The sequence below is a fragment of the Podarcis liolepis genome, assembly GCF_965112155.1.
Source record: "Podarcis liolepis genome assembly, chromosome: 11".
Taxonomy (NCBI): domain Eukaryota; kingdom Metazoa; phylum Chordata; class Lepidosauria; order Squamata; family Lacertidae; genus Podarcis; species Podarcis liolepis.
In genome coordinates, this window is record NC_139565.1 from 56,666,287 (window position 1) to 56,682,180 (window position 15,894).

At 45.1% G+C, this 15,894-nt stretch overlaps 1 protein-coding gene across 2 annotated transcripts in view; it reads left to right on the forward strand.

Annotated features, from left to right (window-relative positions):
- ST8SIA5 (ST8 alpha-N-acetyl-neuraminide alpha-2,8-sialyltransferase 5) overlaps window positions 1–15,894 on the forward strand; it is a 63,198-nt gene that overhangs the window by 23,903 nt on the left and 23,401 nt on the right. The window contains exon 2 of one of the 2 annotated variants that reach the window (XM_083466155.1): window positions 297–404. The exons of the other annotated variant lie outside the window; for it this stretch is intronic. Within the exon in view, the coding sequence (XP_083322281.1) occupies window positions 297–404 (108 nt within the window). The remainder of the gene's footprint in view (window positions 1–296; window positions 405–15,894) is intronic. 2 annotated transcript variants of the gene reach the window in all.

The window sequence follows — 15,894 nt, forward strand, 5'->3', positions numbered from 1 at the left end:
AGCGGGTTAGGCAAATTCAGATGCAGTCTCCCAACCCAAAGAGAAAAGACCCTGACCTTTCGTAATGATAAAGTTGCCTTCCCCAAGTTGGTGCCCTCCAGATGTTTTGGACTACAGATCGTGGCTGGGGCTTTGCAATCCAGAACATCTGGAGGCCACCAGCTTCGGGAAGGCTGCACTAAACCAACGCGGTTCCTGCCCTTTGCAAAAACGCATTCCGTCCACCGTGTAACGGGCTGGATAGAAACTGAGCCGATGAAATCTGCAAAATACCAATTGCCTCGTTTTTTTGCTAGTGGGCTGCAGTTTAGCTGGCAGAGTGGAGAGGAAATGGCCAATTGGACCGGCAGCCTCAATTTCACGGATGGCGGAGCTCTGAGGAGTGGCGGTGACACTGGCACCAGGTACAATCACACACACCCAGGGCATTGTGGTGGCGGGGTTGACCGTGGTCCCCGGGGAGAGTCACTTGGCACAGTAGGGGCAGGCCCCACAGCTCAGTGGCAGAGCGCTGCGTCCTTTGCATGCACGAGGCCCCAGTGTTGTGTTCTGAGGCCAAAGGAAAAGGACCGGACCCTGATTAAAATAAGACACATAGAATCATAGAGTTGGAAGAGACCACAAGGGCCATCGAGTCCAACCCCCTGCCAAGCAGGAAACACCATCAGAGCACTCCTGACATATGGTTGTCAAGCCTCTGCTTAAAGACCTCCAAAGAAGGAGACTCCACGAGGCTTTGACTGGCAAGGCTCTCAGAGGAAGTACGTACACCACACCCTCACCAGGCCATTTTATTAACAAAAGAACCCTTTACACAGTGCTCGTAAGAACCAATCAGATTTCCTCTGAGCATTTAAACAAACCCCACCTGTGGACAAAGTTAAAACTACAAACACTAGTTAAGCATGCATACTTTTGGAGTAAATGAATGAAAACTACAAAGGAGCTCATTCAGCAATCCTGGAGGTCATAAACAATCAATACACATGATAAGAAGGATGGCCAGGAGGACAGCGATCATTATCACCTTCATGTGAAACCTGTTTCCTGGCCCTAAGATTAACATCCTAAGATTAACATATCAGAAAAGCTACATCGAGGAAACTGCCCACTGTCTTTGAGGACCCAGGATGCCTGCCTGTCTAAGTGTGTTCGTGGCTTGTCAAGAAAGAGGAATGGAACAGGGATGCAGAGGTGTAGATTGATCAAGAATCATATCAAAATAGTTTAAACCTAGTCAACGCAATGCTTTCATTGCTGACACAGATGGCTTACTCTATATTTGTTATAATTTCTCATAGCAATCCCACCTGATCACTACACCCAGAATTTCTGGTAGCAGCACCGGGAAAGTCCCTGCACCCACGGAGAGGTCCCCGCAGGTCAGAGCACCAGGGTTAGATGGAGCATTGATCTAGCTAATGGGATGCTGGTGGCCCTGTGGTCTAAACCACTGAGCCTCTTGGGCTTGCCAATCAGAAGGTCGGCGGTTCAAATCAGCGCGACAGGGTGAGCTCCCGTTGCTCTGCCCCAGCTCCTCCCAACCTAGCAATTCGAAAGCACGGCAGTGCAAGTAGATAAGTAGGTACTGCTGTGGCGGGAAAGTAAACAGCATTTCCATGTGCTCTGGCTTCCGTCACGGTGTTCTGTTGTGCCAGAAGCGGTTTAGTCCTGCTAGCCACATGACCCGGAAAGCTGTCTGTGGACAAATGCAGGCTCCCTTGGTCTAAAAGCGAGATGAGTGCTACAACCCCATAGTTGCCTTTGACTGGACTTCACCGTCAAGGTGACCTTTATATTTTTACCTTTTAGATCTAATTCCATGTATGTCATGGACTGGCTAAGAGAAGAGAATAAAGATTTGGGGGGGGGGCGGGACATTCAGCTGCACAAGTGTAAATCCTTGCGCTGATGGGACATGTTAGTTGGTCTGATTGACAGTTAAGTCTACTGCTACGACGGCTACTACTACTAATAATTTGCAAGCCTTTAGCAGTCTTTCCCCAAATTGGTGCCTCCCTCCAGAAGTTTTGGACCACAATGTCCCATCAGCTGATGGTAGAAGTAGTCCAAAATAGCTGGCAAGCACCAGGTTTTGGAAGGCGGAGAGCCTTCTCAGTAGTGGCACCCGCCCTGTGGAACGCCCTCCCACCAGATGTCAAAGAGAAAAACAACTACCAGACTTTTAGAAGACATCTGAAGGCAGCCCTGTTTAGGGAAGCTTTTAATGTCTCATAGGTTATTGTATTTTAATATTTTGTTGGAAGCCACCCAGAGTGGCTGACGAAACCCAGCCAGATGGGCAGGATATAAATACTAAATTATTATTACTACTATTATTATGAAGGGTGATCCAGAAGGATAGGGACAGAGGATGATGTCTTAATCAATCAATCAATCAATCAATCAATCAGCCAGTCAATTAACTTTGCATACTGCCCTTCATCCAAAGCTGACAGGATGGTTCATAGCATAACGATACAAAAATTGAAATGTAAAATGCATAATAAAACAAAAGGAGAACAAACCCGGTAACCTCCATCCCACAAACACATTTAAAAGACCGTAGAATGTTAACCAGCCAAACGCCTGGAGATGCTAGGATTTGAACCCAGGGCTGCCTGCCCTTGAGCTATGGCCCTCTCTCCCTGCCCAATGCGGTAACAGGAATGCCCTCCAGATTTGTCCAAATGTGCCCCTTGCGCACTGTCAGCTCTGTGCTCCTTTCAAACGGCAGAGTTAGCATCTGAAGCAATGTGACCCTCATGGAAAAGATGAGCGAAAGCTGATCTGGACGCTGCAGTGCATCGTAATGGGCTAGGATGGCTCTCGTGCAGCAGCTACGTGACTCAGGCTGTTATATTTGCAGAACGCATCACTCAGAGCCGCTCCTCCTCCTCTCCTCGTGCTCTCCAAAGGCAGCTGGCACAATCCGTGACCCTTTCCGCTCACATATGGTAACTCCATAAGAGCCCAGTGCTGAACTTACTATTTATTTTAGTTTGCAATTGCAGTTTTTTTAAAAAAAATCCCACCTTTCATCCAAGGACCTCAGGGTGACTTTCAGGCTCCCCCCAACCTCATTTTTATCCTCAGCACAACCCTGTGAGGTAGGCGAGACTGAGAGGAAGAGAAATTTGAACCTGGCTCTCCCTAGTCTTAATTCAGAACGCCAACCATTATACCACCCTGGCTCTCTTACTCATTTTCACTACCCTATTTTCTTGAAAATAGGTGTGGGGGTAAAGGGACTTTCAGCTATTTTTGACAAAAACAAAACAAAACGGGGGACGGTTCAGGTGGCTGTGACAAGGTTCCTCTGAGCAGCCAGTGGCCGCTGTTAAAATTTCGTAGAAGCCCTCTGGGGAAAAGCACATAGCATTGTTCCCAGGAGACTTCTGGGAAATTAAAATGGTGGCCAGCCTGACAATCACCTCTCTGGTCGTAGTGAAACCTGTGTTGGAGAAAGCACCCCCTTCCAACTGAGAGCTTTAGGGCCGGGTGGCGCTGTGGGTTAAACCACAGAGCATAGGGCTTGCTGATCAGAAGGTTGGCGGTTCGAATCCCCGCTACAGGGTGAGCTCCCGTTGATCGGTCCCTGCTCCTGCCAACCTAGCAGTTCGAAAGCACATCAAACTGCAAGTAGATAAATAGGTACTGCTCTGGCGGGAAGGTGAATGGCATTTCTGTGTGCTGCTCTTGTTCGAGGGGGAAGAAAATACCCAGAGAGAGTTTGAGGACCTAGAATGCTTCATCACTGCCCTGTCTCCTCTCATGACAAATCGGACACCAGGACATAAGCAACAGGGAAGGACTAGGTTGGTGGTCCTTGCTGACCTCAAGACATTTGATCCTCGAGGGTAATCTTCCTGAGTCACCTTCAGCTTCATTTTGCAGTGAAATCGTAGTCCTGGGCGTACGGGGGTCATGAGTTGCTAGCGATTAGAAGGATCCTAAGCATGCTATTTAGCAAGGTGACTTTGCTCCGACGTTATAGCCGCCAGCTGCAGCGCTCGGAAGTTGTGACCTTGTGCTCTCGCTTGGGAGATGGTGCTTCGCTTTCCCCTTGTTCACCATACTGTTTTCCAGTGGCAGTGCATTGTATCTTGCGATGTAATGACCCTCTCTTTCGCCCAAAGGTTCCCAGAGCAGCCTGCGGCAATTAAAACAGCAATAAACAATCAAAATCACATTCTCAGTGTGGGGTCACCAACATCCTAACGCCCACAGCGGCAACGCAGCGTGTAAAAACCAGTAACCATTCTGACAGTTTGGGTTTTGTTGTTTCCTTTGCTAACTGCTGGTCTTCCAGATGTTGCCAGCCTCCCCCCCCCAGCCTGCATGATGGGAGCTGTAGTCTAACAACATCTGGAAGGCCACAACCACCCCGGTCTCTTTGAATGGACTGCTGCTGCTTGTTTTAACTTGCTGTGCTATTTTGTATGCTCAGATAGTGCTCTCATTGTTTCTGACTGTTTTCTTAGCCACCCTGGGAACATAAATAAGGGAGGAATATTAGAAAGCAATTTTCAAAGGAGCATGAAAACGGCCTGTAGTTAGCAATGAAAGGGCATTGGACTTGGCACCGGGTGAATTTTGGATGAGGAATGTTTGAAAGAACTTGGCATGTTCCCCTCCCCCAAATAATCTTTATTAGTTTTTCAATTAGATACTCCACATACACATATTGTTATACATTTTACCTTTATACTTGCTCTTCAGAGATAAGTTCCCTTCTTCCTTCTTCTGGTTTTTTATATCACATATAATTTTACTGCATTATTTTCTTCCATTTTATATATTGTTATTCATTTTCCATATTTTGTCCATAGTGTATCCATAAATAAATAAGTCCTCATGTTTATACAATTCTTGTTGTCTGTCTGTACAGTGGTACCTCGGGTTACATACACTTCAGGTTACATATGCTTCAGGTTACAGACTCCACTAACCCAGAAATAGTACCTCAGGTTAAGAACTTTGCTTCAAGATGAGAACAGAAATTGTGCTCCAGCGGCACAGCGGCAGCAGTAGGCCCCATTAGCTAAAGTGGTGCTTCAGGTTAAGAACAGTTTCAGGTTAAGAACAGACCTCTGGAACGAATTAAGTACTTAACCCGAGGTACCACTGGAGGTACCACTGTATTCATTTACCACTACTGTTAGTTATATTGGTTTCCTTATACATTTTGCTTCTTATTATTTTCATTATCCATCACTTATCTTAATCTTTACCGTTATGAGGTTTGTTTCCAATTCTACTGGTTTTACTATTTCATCTTATCTTTCCTATATACAGTGGTACCTCTGGTTACAGACGCTTCAGGTTACAGACTCTGCTAACCCAGAAATAGTACCTCGGGTTATGAACTTTGCTTCAGGATGAGAATAGAAAATGCGCCGCGGTGGCAGCTAAAGTGGTACCTCAGGTTAAGAACAGTTTCAGGTTAAGAACGGACCTCCGGAACAAATTAAGTTCTTAACCAGAGGTACCACTGTACAACATTTTTTTTTTTTTGAGAGCTTGACATCTTTAGCGTGGAGAAGAGATGGGCCGTAGCTCAAGGGCAGAACAGCTGTTTTGCATGCTGAAGGTCCCAAGTTGAGTCCCCAGCATCTTCAGAGACCCCTGCCTGGAGACCTGTTGCCAGTTAGTGAAGACGGAATTGATCTAGGTGGGCCAGTAGGTCTGATTCAGTATAAGGCCGCTCCTTGCTATTGGCATCCATCTATCTTCAGAGACAATGGAGTTTATCTCTGGGGGTGAAGTCAAACTGTTGCATTAGCAGCACCAAAGTGACTTCCCTGGGGTGTAAGCTTGGGCAGTATGTCTGGAGGTCCTGGGCTGCCCAGAAGACAAGACCCCCCCCCTCTTGGCCTCGCTGCAGTGGCGCAAAGGAAGCAGAGCGATACGTTTTGGCACCAGCTGGGATGCAGGAGTTGCCGGAAGGAGACATAAAAGGCACCATCCAACTGCCTTAGGGACTCCACTCCGGATCTATGTAGCGTTTACTCCTTCTTCTTTTTTTAACATAATCTTTATTGAGTATTCCATATTACATTTCACTTTTATTGCATAAACCCATAACTTACAGTATTGCTCAGAAAGAGCATCGACCTCCTTCCCTCCCTCTTTCTGACTTCCACATATCTTTATCAAATCCTTCGCATCTCTACAACCACTTCTTTACCTTATATTAACTTTTAACATTCACCCTCTTATATGTAAATTAGCTCCTTAATTTCACATTACCAAACATTTCATGTTAAAGCTGCAAACGTTTTCAGATGTTTACAATTTTCTTTCAAATAAATTATAAATTTGCTCCAGTCCTTTTGAAACAATTCATTGCGCCGATTTCGTATCTTTCCCATCAACTTTGCTAATTCCACGTATTCTACCATCTTTATCTGCCAGTCTTCCAGGGTGGGGAGTTCTTGCTGCTTCCATCTTTGGACCAGAAGAATTCTTGCAGCCATTGTGGCATACATAAACAAATTTACTTTTTTTAAAAAAAATTCCTCGCCAATTAATCCCAATAGAAATGCCTCTGGTTTTTTTACTAAAATTATATTTAAATACCTTTTTTAATTCATTGTATATAATATCCCAGAAGGCCTTCACCCTGGTACAGGACCACCACATATGGAGAAAGTTCCCTTCCTTCTCCTTGCATTTCCAACAAAGTTTATCATGAGACGTGTACATTTTGGCAAGTTTACTCGGTGTGATGTACAGTGGTGCCCCGCAAGACGAATGCCTCGCAAGACGGAAAACTCGCTAGACAAAAGAGTTTTCCGTTTTGGAGGTGCTTCGCAAAACGAATTTCCTATGGGCTTGCTTCGCAAGACGACAATGTCTTGCGAGTTCCTGCTGTTTTCCCCCCTTTCCCCCCCTTTTTCTAAGCCGCTAAGCCGCTTATCAGCTGATCCGATCAGCAGATAAGCCGCTAATAGCGCTAATCCGCTAATCCGTCAATGGGCTTGCTTCGCAAGACGAAAAAACCGCTAGACGAAGAGAATCACAGAACGGATTCTTTTTCGTCTTGCAAGGCACCACTGTACCAATGATAAATCATCTTCATTAAATTCTCTTTAAGTGCCACCCATGCTGTAAATTTGATTGTTTTATTCCACATTTTCCCCCACCTCTCGAAATCGGTGTAGGGTTTACTTCTTAGCCTTTTCTTCTCCTGAAGATATCATGCAAGGGCGCATAGAGTTAGAATCAGTATTTTCCTTCTCCTAAATGGGCTACGTTCCCAGGTTGACAAGCCCCATCGGCCCCTCACTACCCTCCACAACACATGCAGAAACTGCCTTCTTGACCATTGAACCCACTATTGGTCTCATCAGCTCAATCTGCCAGAACCTGTCTTTGTATTTTTTTTAATACACATTTTTATTGATTTTTTTAACATATCAGTTCCAACAATCATACAACATATCTTCACTTCTTATACAGTATTTTGACTTCTGTCAACACCTCTGATGATTTCCCGTTCTTTATCGCTTATTCTGCATTTCTTAATTTCCTATTACCTTTAATTATCCTTAACTAATGATTCTTTTCATAGTCTTTCTTGTAATATTTCAAATAATCCACCTTACAAAACTTCTTGCAGTGATCTGTTCATCACAATTATTTTTCAAAGGGTTCATATATTTACTCCAGTCTTCTAAGAATCTCTGGTCCCGCAGGTTTCGAAGCCTTCCTGTTAATTTATCTAATTCTGCATAGCCCACAGTGCCTGTCTTTGTATGCAGGAAAAGTCCCCAACTCACCAAGGGTTTGAGACTGGCTGGCTACTCTCACCTGGTTTAGCCAGCCAGTCAAAACTGTTTCCGGGGTGTGGCTGCTGTTGCATGCTGAGCCACAGGTGAGTGCTGAGTGCAGGGTGGGCACCAAAGGTGGACAGATGACCCCAGAAGGAGCATGACATGCCCCCCACCAGAAGTACTACCCTTCCCCCAAGACCCCATATCCCTAAGATTAAGGCAAGAGCATGCAACTTGGGCAATCGATTCTGAAATGGACTCTGTGCCCAGTGGCCTGGTTTCATATTGGTGAAGGAGGTTGATGAAGAAGAAGAAGTAGAAGAAGAAGAGGAGGAGTTTGGACTTGATATCCTGCCTTTCACTCCCCTTAAGGAGTCTCAAAGCAGCTAACAATCACCTTTCCCTTCCTCCTCCACAACAAACACTCTGTGAGGTGAGTGGGGCTGAGAGACTTCAGAGAAGTGTGACTGGCCCAAGGTCACTCAGCAGCTGCATGTGGAGGAGCGGGGAAGCGAACCCGGTTCACCAGACTACGAGTCCACTTCTCTTAACCACTGCACCACGCTGGCTCTCAAGACAAGCTGGATGAACTTACTTCCTCCCTGTTCCCCGTTTGTGCTATTCAGCTCCTGCCAGCCCAGCTGCGTGCAATTGCACCAGGCAGAGTGGGAGTTAATAGACACGCCCACCAGGGAGAGCGGATGGACAGAAGCACAGCAGAGCTCTTCCAGGCGGGGAACTCCCAACACGCTGCCTTTGGAAAGAGGCCTTTCTGCACATCTGCAAGCGACTATAATCAGCTGCAGAGGAAGGAGGGGGCTGGGAGAGGATGCAAAGTGAAGTCCGGTGGAAAGGAGGCTTTTAGAGCAACGTGCTGCTCTGAAAAGTGGAGTTAATGGAACTGACACGAGATCTGAATATAGCACAGGATTCAGAAGTGCTTAGATTGGATGGATGGTCTCCTAGGTGGCAATTTCAGCCTCAAAGCAGTTTTATCCAACGTGTTACGGCCCTGCCAGATGTTAACCAAGGTGTGGTGGGAAACTTGCCCACGGTCTATTTATTTTCCTACATTGAGGTGAATCTTTACATGCCACCCTGCGCCTTACAGTCCGAGGCTGGTGTGCAGAAAAAGAAGAACATGCACAAACTTGATAAAAACTATACCAACTTAAAATGGCCACAGTGTAAAAGACTGGTGCCATAGAACAACAGTACAACAGGAGGGGAAACCATCAAATTCACCCAAACTTTCCTGCACTCAACTTTGGGAAGATGGAACAAACTTGTTTTCTCCTGCTCTGGAGCATAGGACTCAAACCAATCAATTCCAGTTACAAGAAGGACAATTACAAATAAACACCAGGAAGGACATTCTGACAGTAAGAGCTATTTGACATTGGAATGGACTTGCTTGGGAAGTGGCGGACTCTTCTTCATTGGAAGTTTTTGAGCAGAGGTTGGATGGCCATCAGTCATAGATGCTTTAGTTGAGATTCCAGTTTTGTGGTTGGTTGGACTAGATGACCCTGGGTGTCCCTTCCAACTCTATAATTCTATGAATACATAGGGACGCGGGTGGCGCTGTGGGTAAAACCTCAGTGCCTAGGACTTGCCGATCGTATGGTCGGCGGTTCGAATCCCCGCGGTGGGGTGAGCTCCCGTCTTTCGGTCCCAGCTCCTGCCCACCTAGCAGTTCAAAAGCACCCCTAAGTGCAAGTAGATAAATAGGTACCGCTTTATAGCGGGAAGGTAAACGGCGTTTCCGTGTGCTGCACTGGTGCTGGCTCGCCAGAGCAGCTTCGTCACGCTGGCCACGTGACCCGGAAGTGTCTTCGGACAGCGCTGGCTCCCGGCCTCTTGAGCGAGATGAGCGCACAACCCTAGAGTCGGACACGACTGGCCTGCACGGGCAGGGGTACCTTTACCTTTACCTTTATGAATACATTACTGGTGGCTAGCGTCCATTGGGATTGGTGGAACAGAAGCCAGGGAGATCCTTCTAGGCAGAATCCTCCTGAACCACCCTGGTTGAGTAGGACACAGTGCTCGAGGCAGTTTATCTGTAATCAGTGATAAGAGAGGAGCGCCTGGGTGGAATACATCCCAGAGGGACTTCGAGGGCCTTCGAGGTCTGGAGTCTCTTGTATAGAACATGGTAGGTACACAGGTTTTCTTAAGCCTTACATCTAAGAAGGTAGGATGTTTCTAGTTCTCACGGTGAAAGAAAAGGAAGCTTCCCTAAACTGGATATGGCTCCAGTAATTTGACTATGAGATATAGAAAATTAAGTGATATGAAAGAAAAGATCGAAACTTAAAGAAATATTTTGTTTAATCTAAGTTACAATTAATTGACAAAAATTACTTTAAGTCTAGAAATATAACATTCGAGAGGTACTAAATAAGGAATGAAATAAGGTAATAATTTGCTGGTATTTTTATTATAGAGAATGCAGGGTAAGGGAGATGTGAGGAAGTCCAGTTAGTTATATAAAAAATGTTATGAATAGTTGTGTTTTTCTTTTCCCCCCCTCTTTATTGTTTGTTGGTGTATTTGTATTTGTGTTTTTGTTTCTTATTTCTTTGGTGAAGGGATTTTGTGTGTTTGACATGTGATTTTCTATTTTATGTTTGAAAACCTAATAAAATATTTATTAAAAAAAATAAACTGGACATTTTCTTGTTAAAATATAGGAGACAGAGAGACGGAGAAGTGTGTGTGTGTGTGTGTGTTTATGAGAGAGGGGTCTCCAAGATATGCTGGTCTAAATGACATGTAGGGAATTTGGCGTCTCTGCAAGATGCAGCCCAGATTTTGGGCTCCTTCCAGCAGAGTTAAGATCACACAGTTCAAATGAAGATCTTGGAGTGCAGCCTCTTTTATTCCTTCTGATAATTTTATGTGGCAAAATACTGGACAGGCGTACATCTTCCCTGCTGCTTTCGCCTCTGGACGGACCTTTGTTTTATTTTTATCCGGTTATCTGCGTAAACAGGAAATGACCACGGGAAAGAAAGAAAGAAACCTCATGACATCTTGAGGAGTGTTTATATCCTTCACATAAAATTGGTAGCTAGCACTGACCCACCTTGCTTTCCTTTCCTTCCTTTCTTCCTCAATCTTGGGAGTCCCTCCATGAGCCAAGTTTCCCTCTAGCCTGCCGGATTCCCATATGGCAGATGAGCTGTGAAATGTGAGCTGGGTTTTTCTAATTTAGGAATTGCAGATAGCACAGCCAGGGAATGACGGACGTCATCCTTGAAGATTTATTTGTCTTTCACGGCTGACTGGTCCAGTACCGCCACCCCACCCCATCATCTTGGCTATAACATTTTGTAGTAGGAAATGTCTCTGTTTCTCCCATCGCTTTGGAAGGTTGGAATGTAAAAAAAGCCTGCTGGATCAGGCCAGTAGTCCATTTAGTCCAGTATCCTGTTCTCACAGTGGCCAGTCAGATCCCTATAGAAAACCCTCAAGGAGGATTTTAGCACAAGAGCCCTCTCCCCTCCAGTGGTTTCCAGTAACTGGTATTCGGAAACATTGGTGCCTCCAACCATCACGCTAGCCATCATGGTTAGTAGACATCAATAGACCTCTCCTCCATGAATTTGTCTAATCCTCTTTTAAATCAAGTCCATGAACATCACTGCTGAAATCCTGAGTAGGAGCACACAATGTAGGGATAGCTTAGTCGGTAGAGCATGAGAGTTTAAATCTCAGGGTTGTGGGTTTGAGCCCCACACTGGGCAAAAGATTCCTTCATTGCAGGGGGTGAAGTAGATGATCTTTCCAACTCTACAATTCTGTGATTTTGTCAAAGCCCTCTGCTTATTTGGGCTCAGTTCAGAGTGCTAGTTTCAACTTAGGAAGGCCTATACGGCTTGGGACCAAAGTATCTCAATGATTGCCTTCTCTTGTGCAAACCTCCCCATTCCTTGCAGTCATTTGGAGGGGTTCTTCATTGGATTTTCTTGCCTGCTCCAAGCCATGGCATGATGAGCACCTTGGAGAGGGACCAAGGAGTGTGTTTCAGGACCATGGACAGTGATCCTGCAGTTGAAGTTGTCTCAGCAGTGTCTTAGAGCAGGCACGCCCAACCGGTAGATCGTGATCTACTGGTAGATCACTGGACGAACACCGAACCCCCAAAAAGGGGGTAGATCACTGTCAGTATATAGTTCAAAGACTATTTACAAAAACAGTTAAAGTTGTATGAATCTTAAGAAATTGCACGATTTAGAAAAGTATGGTTCCAGTAAATTTAAAGTAAATTTAAGACACAATTAACTGATAATAATTATTTTAAGATAAGAAATGTAACATTTGAGAAGTACAAATAAGGTATGACCCAAGGTAACAATTTGCTGAAAATTTTTATTGTTAAGAACGCAGGGTAAGGGAGATGCGAGGAAGTCCAATAAGTTATACAAAAAAGTTATGAAAGTTTTGTTTTGTTTTCTTTTTTACTTTCTTTACTCGATGTATAATGTAGATGTATATGTATGTTTAATATGTGTTTTATGTTTTATACTTGAAAACCCAATAAAATATTTATATTAAAAAAAAATAGATCACTGTCAGTTTATAACTCTGTGTGTAGATCACAGTCTCTTGGGAGTTGGCCACCCCTGTCCTAGAGCATCTGGCAGATCTTTAGAGGCGTTCACAGGCTAGAGGCCCTTCCCTCCAAATCTGACCAACTACCTCCCTCTGCATCCATTGGCCTCTTCTAAGCCCTGAGGTTCCAGGTTATGAGGATAGCTCATAAAGGTCTCTCCAGTCATTCAGGGGCAAAGGTCTCCATGGGGTTCTGGAGAGTTGTGGGTGCCCGTGGCAGTACATTGGATGGACATGCGATAGACCAGGAACCAAATCCATCTGCTTGGGGCTGCCGTTGTTGGAGAGCTCTTGCCTCTGATGCTTCCAGGTCCGAGGCCATGGCAAGTGATACGCAAGCAGTGGACCTCTTCTGTGACATCCCCTTCTCTCTCCCTCTTCCACCCCACCTAGCGGAGCTAACTCCATTCGTTCGCCACCTCCTATTTCCACCACTCATTCTGTTGCTCCATCTCTTTCTGCTTCCTCCTCCTCCTCCCTTTCCTTTCTTACCCACCTTAAATTAAACTCAAGGCTCCTTGTGGTCATATTCTCATTTGTAGCTCGTTACTACCTGCTTCACCACGTGGTTTTTTTCTTTTTTCTTTTGTATCACCTAGCACATTACTGTATCTTTTTAACTCCACCTTCAACAGCCTGGCACCCTCCAGTTGCACTGAACTCAATGTAGGATGAGCCCTGCAGGATCAGGCCCATTGCCCACCTAGTCCAGCCAACCAGATGCCACATGCAAGTAGGAAATGAACACCCCCGTGCTCTTCCCACTTGGGATTGAGAAGCATTGTTGCCTCTGTCAGTGGAGGTAGAACGCAGTCATTGTCCATCATGAATTAGCCCAATCCTTTTTTATAGCCACCCATGTTGGTGCCATCATTTACTCTTGTGGTTTACCATGCACTATGTGAAGAGAGTCTGTTCCGAGTCTTCTAACGCTCAGCTTCAACGTCTCCAAGTTCTAGACTTATGAGAGAGAGAAACTTCTCCGTCTTTCCTCTCTCCACACCGTTCTAGAGTTGCCATATTTCAATAAGTGAAAATCCAGACACAAAAGTTGTTGAGATTATTATTTTTTTGGCAAAGTTGTTGAGTTTTTGAGCTACTCTTTAAGGAAATTCACCAAAAACACCCATCCATTATGGATTGCCATTGTCAGGAGTTCAGCTTACACTTGAGTAGGACCCTGGCAGAGACACATGCCCGATTGGCATCTTCTCTCCCTCCTGGTTGATCGTTTGGGAGCTTCATAAGCTTTCTTCATTCCAAACATCACAGCGACTGATGCCAACCGACACCGGCACACTTAGGGATCTGCAGAGTCTTTGCGCATCATGCGTAACAGACCTCAGCAACTCAGCATTTTGGCTAATCTATTTTATTTACATATAAACACACCCGGAGCACTGCAACATGGCTCCCTCTCTCTCTCTACCATCAGACAGCAAAGAGAGAAAGAACAAAGGACAACAGTCCCACTTCACGGAACACAGTAACACAAACATCCTGTCTCTGTCACTTCCCATTCTGTGGAGTCAAAACATACACCATCATGTGATAGACAACAATCCCATGACTGCAATCATGGAGCAGGAATTCTAACAGCCATATGCCTGTTTTTCCTCAGACATTTTTACCGATTTTCAGGAATTTTGCCTGGACGCTATTTTCGGCGGACGAATCCTGGATATGTCCGGGAAATCCCAGGCATAGGGCAATCCTACACCGTGCACAATTTTACACTCATCTATCATGTTCCCATTGCCCCCCTTATTTTATTCCCCCCGTAATCTAAAAATCATCCCCCTAGCCTTTCCCCATAGGAGAGTTGTTCTATCCCCTTGCCCTCTTGGTTGCCATTTTCTGAACCCCTTTCACAGCTCTACAGTATCTGTTTTGTGGGGAGGCTTCCGTACTGGCAGAGACTGATGGGAATTGAAGTCCAAACATCCAGAGGTCACACTACAAATTGGTGGAGGCTGAGTTAAGTGAAGAATGTCAGGAGGGGCCTTCTGCACACAGAGCTTGTCGATGCCATTGAGCTGTGGCCTTCCAGCTTTCGGTGCAAAGCCTTGGGCTGCCTTTATCTCCCATCTGCTTCTAGTCTACATCAGTTGACTGCTGTCTGCTTCCCTGCTTTTAAATTTAGATTTTGTATGGCTTTATGAGGGCGCCCTATTTTCAGTTTTTGATCCTGTCTGTGTTGTAATCTGTAACCCTTCTTCATGATAAGGTGGTGGTGGTGGTGGGGGGGGGGGGAAGGTTTAGGCAAAATCTGCTTTCCTTGCAGTTTCAGCCACAACAATTTGGGTGGTGGTACCCCCTACCCCAACTTTGGAAATACCCACCCCACAAAATTATATAATTTTAGAGTTGGAAGCAGTCATGGAGATAATCTGGACTGGAGGACAGGGAACCTTTTCAACTGGAGGGCCATGTTCCCTCATGAAAGGTCTTCTGGGGGCCGTATGCGAGGGATGGCCTGAGGCAGAATTGGGCAGAGCGATGGGTGCAACTCTTACATTTGTGGGCTGCCTTCTAACCATGTAAATGTCAGAGGTTTCTTCTATATATAGACACACTTCTCCATCCTCCATTCTGGCAGTCTAAAGGCATCATCATGGTTTAGCATTCAATGAATAGGTATGCCATACCCATCTTTGTTAATAATTCCAGTAAATGAGAATCCACCCACTCCCTGATTTTATTTTACTGTTTACAGTGGTCCCTTGGTTCTCAAACTTAATCCGTTCCGGAAGTCTGTTCCAAAACCAAAGCATGCCAAAACCAAGGCGCGCTTTCCCATAGAAAGTAATGCAAAACAGATTAATCCGTTCCAGACTTTTAAAAACAATCCCTAAAACAGCAATTGAACATGAATTTTACTATCTAACGAGACCATTGATCTGTAAAATGTAAGCAATAAACAATGTATGGCAGTCACACAATCAATCAATCAGTAGCTGGACTGGGTTCCACGCAGTCACAAAAACAAAACAAAAAGAGCCGCAAAAATGCAAAATAAATAGCAAAAACAGACAGACCTCAGCGTAACACTCAAAGCAGAGCACATTTGGCTTCAAAAAAAAGTTCGCAAACTGGAACAATTACTTGTTCCAATTAGCCTGGAGAAGAGGAGGTTAAGGGGTGATATGATAGCCATGTTCAAATATATAAAAGGATGTCATATAGAGGAGGGAGAAAGGTTGTTTTCTGCTGCTCCAGAGAAGCGGACACGGAGCAATGGATCCAAACTACAAGAAAGAAGATTCCACCTAAACATTAGGAAGAACTTCCTGACAGTAAGAGCTGTTCGACAGTGGAATTTGCTGCCAAGGAGTGTGGTGGAGTCTCCTACTTTGGAGGTCTTTAAGCAGAGGCTTGACAACCATATGTCAGGAGTGTTCTGATGGTGTTTCCTGCTTGGCAGGGGGTTGGACTCGATGGCCCTTGTGGTCTATTCCAACTCTATGATTCTATGATTCTATGACTTCCGGGTTTG